Source organism: Drosophila albomicans, chromosome X (assembly GCF_009650485.2).
Source record: "Drosophila albomicans strain 15112-1751.03 chromosome X, ASM965048v2, whole genome shotgun sequence".
Lineage (NCBI taxonomy): Eukaryota > Metazoa > Arthropoda > Insecta > Diptera > Drosophilidae > Drosophila > Drosophila albomicans.
The window spans coordinates 933,110-942,281 of record NC_047627.2 but is presented as its reverse complement, the minus strand read 5'-3'; the positions used below and the strand labels follow the sequence as shown (position 1 = coordinate 942,281).

The following is a 9,172-nucleotide window of genomic DNA, read 5'->3' as shown; positions in this document are numbered from 1 at the left end:
TGCTTGAGCAGCTAAGGGCGTCGAGTCGCCAATTAGGACACATCACTATTAAAAGAGAAAAAGAAACGGAAAAGAAATTGCAATTGAAAACGAAAACGAAATCGTCCAAGAATTTGTATTATTTTTTGTTTGTTTGTTTGTCATCGGATCATCCGGTGTTCAGTGCGTGGCGACCTTCAACTTGATTTTGAGTGCCACGAAAAGTGCAACTGAAAGATGTGACATGTGCAATTAGTGTGTGCGTGCATGTGTGTGTGTGTGTGTGTGCGAGTGCGCACAAAAGTAAAAATAAACTTGTTGTAAAGGCAAAGGCGACTTTTTATTAGCCATCAAAGAGATCAGGTGCCAAGTTTCGCATGTGCCAACGACAAGAACGAGGCAAAACCGATTCAAGAGCCCCCACATATCACATCGATATACTGCAATAGTAAGTACATACACAATATATATGTACATATGTATATACGGTATGTCTGGTCTATGATTAACGATTACATGACACCAAACTACCTCTCTATGTCCGTCCACACATCGCTACACCCGTTCACACGTTCTTATCACTCGTGACACTCGTGCGGGCGCCACCACGGCAATCTCTATGAGATCAGCCACGCCGCTCACCTGGCCACTATCAGAGTCGGCTCCATTATTATACCCGCTACCCACAAAGTAAAAGGGTATTATAACGTTGTGCCTATGGGAAACGTATATGGAACACACAGAGGAGACATTTCCGATCTACTTAATGGGATTGGAAATGTCTCCTTCCTCCTTCTCCTATGGATAATTCTATATCACTACACTATACCACTTACTAGATTCCATATCAAAACATTTTTTTATTTTGAATAGAGATTAATCTTATTTCTCTTGATTAGCAGTTTATTTAGCGCTAGGAATTAATTATTAAATTCTATTTTAAGATGATTGCAAAAATAATCGAATTCGTAAGAAAAACAAAGGAACAAATTTATATATTTTATCGTAAAACAAAAAATGTTTCTAAAATCAATCTTTGCTCTAAATATAAAGCTAATGCACAGCAATATCAATACCTTTTACTTATTTTTCAAATTGTTTTAGTTTATGTTTTTTGATTCACTGTAAATAATGTCACACGCGACATTTTTCGCCAGAGAATTACCCATATATATGTTATGCTTGATCAGTTGAAACACGTCCGACCGTATGAAATACTGGAACTCAAAGGCTATAATTTATTTATTGCACTCAGCTGTGCCCACGCCCACTTCCGCCCGACTATCGAAATCGAAAAAAAAGCATAATTTTAAATATTACATGTAGAAAATACAGATGCTGTAGTCGACTTTTAGCTTAGCTTTGATTGACAATTTGGTATATTTTGTACTCTTTGGTATATTTTGAATGTATTAGTATATTAATATGCAAATTATAGCTAAAGATATATTAATTGTTTTGCTATTGTTTTGCAAATGGATACCGGGCATCTCACAGTCGAGAATACTCGACTACAGCTTTCTTACTTGTTATACATTGAACCCGAAAATACTTCGCTAATAAAACTTATGAATTTCAATGCTTGGCGTATGACAAATGACCAATCTTTGTTGTCAAGCAGATCGAAATGAGGATTGAGATTTGTGAAATTCACACAAAAGGACCTATGATGATGTGAAAAAACGGTTTAAAGCCCTCCCCTACATAATCTTATCAATGTTATCACTGATAGCTGATCAATAGTTTCCACTCACACAAGTAACAATGCTCGTTATCTCACTATCTCTATAAATTGTTTGCCTCCAAGTCAAGTGTGTTGTATGAATAGGCACAATATGGTTCATGTTCTATAATCGCCAGCAATATTAATTTTTATGGAGGGTAACTACATAACTAACAGATAAAGATAAGATCAATAAATGACTGCAGCTATTGATTTCATTCATACTAAGAAATTTTAAACGAAAACACATTTGTTTTGGTAAATTTCCTTTCAATATCACCGAAAACTTTTCCCATCGTTGAAGAGGGTGAACTTAAGAACTTTCTCGTTCAAGAAATTCGAAATATTCACTCATCTAAGTAAGTTTATAATCTCTACACATCGATAATAATTCGTAGAAAACTTTTAATTTTAATACAGCTCTCTCTATACTATAACTTGTAAAATAATAAATTTTCCGCAACTGATTCTATTAATATTCAATTGCAAAATAATTTGAATAAAGTTTACTCATAACATTCACTCGTAGAATCGCATGTCTAATTTATTCCACTATAAAGCCGCATGTCTTCTAGAGCGATAACTGAGAGGCAATAGATCGCATTAAATTGTGGTGTAGACAAGTAAATCATTGATCAGATCTGAACACTATAGACAGATACAATAAGGCTGCTGTTTGCTGTCTCCGATCAGCGTTGATCGGAGACAGCTGTCGTTAAAGCCAGGCCCACATATCGCTGTATATATTGACCTTTAGCATGTTTCTTCAGCAAATAACATATGTAATATATAGTATATTAATATACTGTATAGCCATTGTACCTGCAATGATTCACACACGAAATTAAATTTTTGGCATCGAATTTTTGCGCACTAACTTTGTGAATTGGAGTCTAGTCATATGACGATGCTGATAAGCGAAAGAAGAGAGATTTGAGATGTGGTTGCCAAACGCCCCAGCCATGAACCCGGCTCTTCGACTCAGGTTGCGTGACAGAACAGCAACAAATGAGTCGAAAATCTAGATGCCAAACAGTTCGTTGTTGGGTCTGGTCAGCACAGGTTCTCTTCTCGTTTCTAGTTTCACTTTTCATAGGCGGTGCATCAGCTTTGTGTATTGACAAGTGATCGTTAACTTGCGATTGCCAATTTCCAATGGCAGGGTTGTAAATCATTCACACAAACTGACATCGCTGTAGCTAACAATTGACGACAAGCATCGAGCCAGCATACAGTTACGAATCATCAGTACGACAATTTTCTAAACTGTTTATTTTCCTCTTGCAGTTATGGTGCCGACGGAGAAGAAGGTTTATGAGGATACAACACAACCGTTGCCTAAACGAACATGTGGCTACTACAATCGCAAGGATAAAAGCGATTTGGGCGTCGACTTTGTGGCACCCGATGGCGGATGGGCGTGGCTGGTGTGCGTTGCCGCCGGCGTATCCAATGTAGGTGAATGTTAACCACTTTACCTTTTTTGTGCTGTCTTTTTCAATATGTGTGTTTATACCCGCTATCTATAGAAGGGTTTGTGGAAAGTTATTTTGTAAGTTATTAATGATAATACCATTCAGCTGTGTTACTTTTTTATACCTGCTACCTATTTGATAAAAGGGATTTATAACCTTACGTATTTATACCGATATTTACAAATCGATTGGTATATTTGAAGATTTTTTCGGTATATTCGTGTTCACATATTTTGAACTCTATGATACATTTTGAACGTAGTAATATGTCGATATACGAAATAAAGCTAACAGTATATTTTAGTTTTATTTCGGTATATTTTAACGAGAACACTGTTTTGTAACTTACTTTTATACCGCTAACCATAGAGTAAAAAGAGTAGAGTCATGTTGATATATGAAAAATATCTTTCGGTATATTTTAGTATTTTTTCAGTATATTTGTGTCTACCTATTTTGAACTCTATGGTATATTTAGAATGTAGTAATACATCGATATACTAAATATAGCTACCGGTATATTTTAATTTTGTTTCCGATATATTTTGACGATAACACCGCACTGCTTTCAGACTTATTTTAATAGCTGTTACCTATGGAGTAAAAGGGTATTATAACTTTGTGTGGCCTTCGCTGCCATTGCTTTATTAATAGCGTTAGTATTAATTTTAACTATAGCTAACCTTTAAATAAATAAATAACTTTGTGTATATTTTTACATTATTACCATACTGCTTTCTTAATTGCTTTCTCGTTTGTTTACTATGTACGTCGACAGCTTTCACTGTATCCTTGCCTGCAACAATTTGGTTTCATGTTCCGAGAACGTCTCAATTACCTGGGCATGAGCAGCTCCCAGGTTACGGCGATTATCAACACGAATCCCGCTGTCTCGGCGTGCACGGGTCTCCTAAATGGCCCCATGTTTCGACGCTTCACCTTTCGCCAGGTGGCCATGGTCGGAGCGCTGCTCTGCTTCACCGGCATCACGCTGACCGCCTTCTGCGAGACCTTTGCCGGCTACATCTTCGCCTATGCGGGACTCTACGGTGAGCTGCACTTTGAATGCTGCACTCTGACTAAATATTAGCTTTAATGACTTGTATTACTCAAAGGGTTCGGCATGGGCATCAGCGTGTCGGCCTCATCTTTGGCCATCAACACGTATTTCCAGCAGAAGCGACGACGTGCCGCAGGCTTCTCGTGGACCATCACAGGTCTGGGTCCCATCTTTCTGCCGTATCTGGTCACCTTTCTGATAAGTGTCTACGATGTACAGGGCACGGTGCTGCTCTTTGCCGCCATCTCATTGCACGCCTTTGTCAGTGCTCTGATATACCAACCTGTGCGATATCACACATCAGGAGTTGCCCCAAAAGGTACAGCAACGACAGATGCAACGCTGATGATGCTGGAGCAGCAACCGGAGGTGTTGTGTCCACATTGTACACTGCAGCGTAAGCGGGAACCAGGCGGCATCTTCTCCAGCCAATATCTCTGCCAGGACGACGATGCTCAGCGGCCGGGCTACGAGATCATTGAGCCGGGCACACCGATGTTGTCGCGAGCCAACGATGGCTGGTATGGCTCCAAGTTGTCGCTGAGCTCGGGACGTCTACGCTTTCGCACCATCTCCAGCTCGAAGGATCTGGAGTTGACGCAGCGCCTGCATTCGCCGATTAGCGAGGATCAGCAGCCAGAGGAAGAGGACTTTCTGCGACCGAATAACTTTCGACGAGAACGCGATGAGTCCAACCTTGAGTCGAAGCTATGCTGCACTTGCTCTGAGCAGCGAGCACTCTATGCTCGCCTTCAAGCGGAGCCAGAACCAGAATCGGAGCCCAATAACAATGTGGAACAAACTGATCAAGCTGATCAAATGAGTTTCTTCCAGAAGGTGATCACGTTCTTCGATCTGGATTTGCTGCGTGACATCACGTTTGTGAATTTGGTCGCCGGCTTAACGATCATAAATTTTGGTGAACTGAATTTCTCCATTTTGACGCCCTTCATTCTCACGGACTTTGGCTTCGACACATCCCAGATTACGGTGGCCATGTCCCTGATGGCCGGCATGGACATCATTATGCGTTTCCTTGTGCCATTTCTCACCGAGAAAATACCCTGGGACAATCGAGTGTTCTTTCTGATCGGCGTCGTGGGCATCGCCATCGGACGCACCATTGTTGCCAGCACAAGATCGTATGGCGTCATTCTTAGTTGCTTTGTGTGGATCGGTCTCTGCAAGGGAGTGCGCACCATTTTCTGGCCTCTTATCATACCCGGCTATGTGCCATTGAACCGTCTTCCTGGCGCCTCTGGCCTCCAGCTGCTCATCTCAGGGCTGTTCACACTCCTGGGTGGCCCCTTTGTAGGTGAGTATTGTTCCTTTCAGTTGCCATTCCCACAAAAAGATTCTAATTTAGAGTACACTCTTCCTGCAGGTCTTGTGAGAGATTGCTACAATTATTCGGTGGCGTTGCATTGTCTGGATGCCATGACATTTATGGCAGCTGGCGCGTGGGCTCTGGAAGCGCTCTTGCATCGTCGCAGGCGCAAAATGGTCAGCTGATTTTGTGATCCCTAGAATTTCAGCTCTATCATCTTTTTTTTTGTAGACCTAAGTTACGTAAAATAATTAATATACACACATAATGTACATATAGCCATGAAGTACAAGTACATAAGCCACGTTCCATTCACAAGTTTTTTTTTAAGCACTAACGAAGAATATATATATACAGGCGGGGTTTATTGATTAAACGTATTTTTTTCACTAAAAATTCAAAAATATGATGTTTAGGTTTGGGTTTGAGTAAAGGTTAAAATTAATTGTTCTTAATTCCTTCACAGAGCTAGTTTATTTTCATTTTTGGATGTCGTAATTGCGGAGATAAATCACGAAAGTAATTGAACAATTCAATTAAGCAATACGCAAATTATAGTTTAGCAAGAACAATCTTAAGATTGGGCACATATTTTTTAACCTCAACTGTTTGTGTTTATTATAAGCACTTGAATGAATAACAATGCGAAAGATTCAGGATACCTTAGGGACCCGTCTTGAAACACGGACCAAGGAGTCTAACATATGTGTAAGTTATTGGGATATAAACCTAATAGCGTAATTAACTTGACTATTAATGGGGTTAGTTTTTTAACTATTTATAGTTAATTAACGCAATCCCGGGGCGTTCTATATATGTAGGTTTGTATAATAATATTTATATTATTTGTGCCTCTAACTGAAACGTACCTTGAGCATATATGCCGTGACCCGAAACAGTTCTTACGTGCAAATCGATAGTCAGAATTGAGTATAGGGGCGAAAGACCAATCGAACCATCTAGTAGCTGGTTCCTTCCGAAGATTCCCTCAGGATAGCTGGTGCATTTAACTGTTGTATAAATTAATCTTATCTGGTAAAGCGAATGATTAGAGGCCTTCGGTTCGAAACGATCTTAACCTATTCCCAAACTTTAAATGGGTAAGAACCTTAACTTTCTTGATATGAAGTTTAAGCTTATGATGTAATGTGCCCAGTGGGCCACTTTTGGTAAGCAGAACTGACGCTGTGGGATGAACCGAACGTAATGGTACGGTTCCCAAATTAACAACTCATTCAGAAACCATGAAAGGTGTTGGTTGCTTAAAACAGCAGGACGGTGATCATGGAAGTCGAAATCCGCTAAGGAGTGTGTAACAACTCACCTGCCGAAGCAACTAGCCCTTAAAATGGATGGCGCTTAAGTTGTATACCTATACATTACCGCTAAAGTAGATGATTTATATTACATGTAATATAAATTTTGAAACTTTAGTGAGTAGGAAGGTACAATGGTGTGCTTAGAAGTGTTTGGCGTAAGCCTGCCTGGAGCCGTCATTGGTACAGATCTTGGTGGTAGTAGCAAATAATCGAATGAAACCTTGGAGGACTGAAGTAGAGAAGGGTTTCGTGTGAACAGTGGTCCTAAGTTCAAGGCGAAAGCTGAAAATTTTCAAATAAAGGAAAGTAACTAAAATTAATATTTTGTCATAATTAAAAAACTTTAATAATTTTGAACGAAAGGGAATACGGTTCTAATTCCGTAAACTGTTGAGTATCCGGACATTGAAAATTTATGGTGGGGACACGCAACCTTCTCAACAGACCGTACCAATATCCGCAGCTGGTCTCCAAGGTGAAGAGTCTCTAGTCGATAGAATAATGTAGGTAAGGAAAGTCGACAAATTAGATCCGTAACTTCGGGATAAGGATTGGCTCTGCAGATTGAGATAGTCGGGGTTGATTGGGAAACAATAATATGGTTTATGTGCTCGTTCTGGGTAAATAGAGTTTCTATCATTTATGGTAGTTTCTTGTTCCCCGGATAATTTAGTTAAGTAGCCAATTGTGGAATTTTTTTGATAAAATTTTTAAGAATACTAGTTGGGCAACCAGTTCTTTTAAATTGTAACGATTATCAATTAACAATCAATTCAGAACTGGCACGGACTTGGGGAATCCGACTGTCTAATTAAAACAAAACATTGTGATGTCCCTAGCGGGTGTTGACACAATGTGATTTCTGTCTAGTGCTCTGAATGTCAAAGTGAAGAAATTCAAGTACTTCCACTTATCGTACGAAACGATTCTTCAGGTGCGTAAAATGGGATCAATTTTGCAAAGCGTTAATTTTAAAATGAGATAACAAGAAAGTAAGCTTCAACTATGTCTTGGCCAAGACATTGCATATTTGGAAATTGCCGTAAAAAGGTTATCTTAAAATCTTTTGAGTTAGTATATTTAAATTAATAATTTATGTAAGTGTATAAGAAAGTATTTAAGCAAAGTCCATATAACGCTCTTTTTGCTGCGAATATTATTTTGCTTCAGCCCAGTGGTCGAATAAATAAATAACATGTACTGTTGCATATTTTTAAGATCAGTTAAATTACAATTATTTTTGAAGTGTCAACTTAAGATACACGCGCTTATTGCATACTTTTAGTATCTCACAAATAAAGGTAATCAGGGGTAACACCACTGCATTATGGGGCATTTTCCATTTTATCTGGCATTTAATATTACGAGTAAACCATAAGAGATTTTTTACTGCAGTTTTTGGTATTATGTTACTATATTCCCAAGGAATGTATCATATAAAAGTAGGCGTGGCATTACCGCCCACAAAAATCTGAAAAAAATTGAATACTACGGACACCTGTGGAGTTAGTATTATAAAATTTGTACACCAATATGTACTTACCTTTCAGAATTAGACACGCCCATTAAAAATTTCCGCCCTCAAAATTTTGAAAAAATTTAATATTTTGAGCAATTGAGCCATTCTTGGCAGACATAATATAAATCCTAGCCCGGATGTGCACTGCAAAAATATGGAAGTTATTCACAAAACATTGCTTCAGACGGCCCTTCTCACTATTTCCTACAGAGCATAAATCGGTGTTGCGCCAATTGTGCGGAAAAATGCAGAAAAAGACAACTATTGACGGATTAAGAATTAATAACACTGCAACATACAGTTGAAGTTATTACTAACTTATGATAACTTCATTTTCAAAATCTTTTCCAAAAGCTTTTAAAAAATTACAAAATATTAGTATAAACACACACAATTTGATTAATTATTTACATTTTTTACGAAATTATTATCCATGACTTCTTTTTTTATACCCGCTATCCATAGGGTAGAAGGGTATTATAACTTTGTGCCGGCAGAAAATGTATGTAACAGGTAGAAGGAGGCATCTCCGACCCTATAAAGTATATATATTCTTGATCAGCATCAACAGCCGAGACGATCTAGCCATGTCCGTCTGTGTGTCTGTCCGTCTGTCCGTATGAACACCTAGATCTCAGAGACTATAAGAGATAGACAGCATTTGTTATGTTTGCACGGAGATCAAGTTTGTTTCAAATTTTTACCACGCCCACTTCCGCCCCCGCAAATCAATAAATTCGAATAACAAGCGTAATTTTCAAGCTACAGCT

General features: G+C 38.7%; 1 protein-coding gene across 2 annotated transcripts; it reads left to right on the top strand.

Moving 5' to 3' along the window:
- The first annotated feature begins 303 nt into the window (after positions 1 to 303).
- LOC117577640 (uncharacterized) lies at positions 304 to 5,926 on the top strand. Of its 2 annotated transcripts, none has more exons than XM_034262509.2 (5): positions 304 to 427; positions 2,990 to 3,156; positions 3,956 to 4,226; positions 4,293 to 5,552; positions 5,622 to 5,925. In XM_034262509.2, exons 2-5 carry the CDS (start codon positions 2,992 to 2,994, stop codon positions 5,747 to 5,749), a joined length of 1,824 nt encoding a protein of 607 aa, XP_034118400.1. In that variant the 5' UTR covers positions 304 to 427; positions 2,990 to 2,991; the 3' UTR covers positions 5,750 to 5,925. The 2 variants fall into 2 exon arrangements, with proteins under 2 accessions (XP_034118400.1, XP_051860191.1); XM_052004231.1 differs by lacking the exon at positions 304 to 427 and adding an exon at positions 2,729 to 2,764 and having other exon boundaries at positions 5,622 to 5,926.
- Positions 5,927 to 9,172: the final 3,246 nt, after the last annotated feature.

Bases quoted from the DNA above. Each gene is read 5' to 3' on its own strand.
- LOC117577640 (XM_052004231.1), top strand. From the start codon at position 2,992: ATGGTGCCGACGGAGAAGAAGGTTTATGAGGATACAACACAACCGTTG. The intron at 4,227-4,292 runs GTGAGCTGCACT...TATTACTCAAAG, and splicing joins CGCCTATGCGGGACTCTACG to GGTTCGGCATGGGCATCAGC. The intron at 5,553-5,621 runs GTGAGTATTGTT...CTCTTCCTGCAG, and splicing joins CCTGGGTGGCCCCTTTGTAG to GTCTTGTGAGAGATTGCTAC.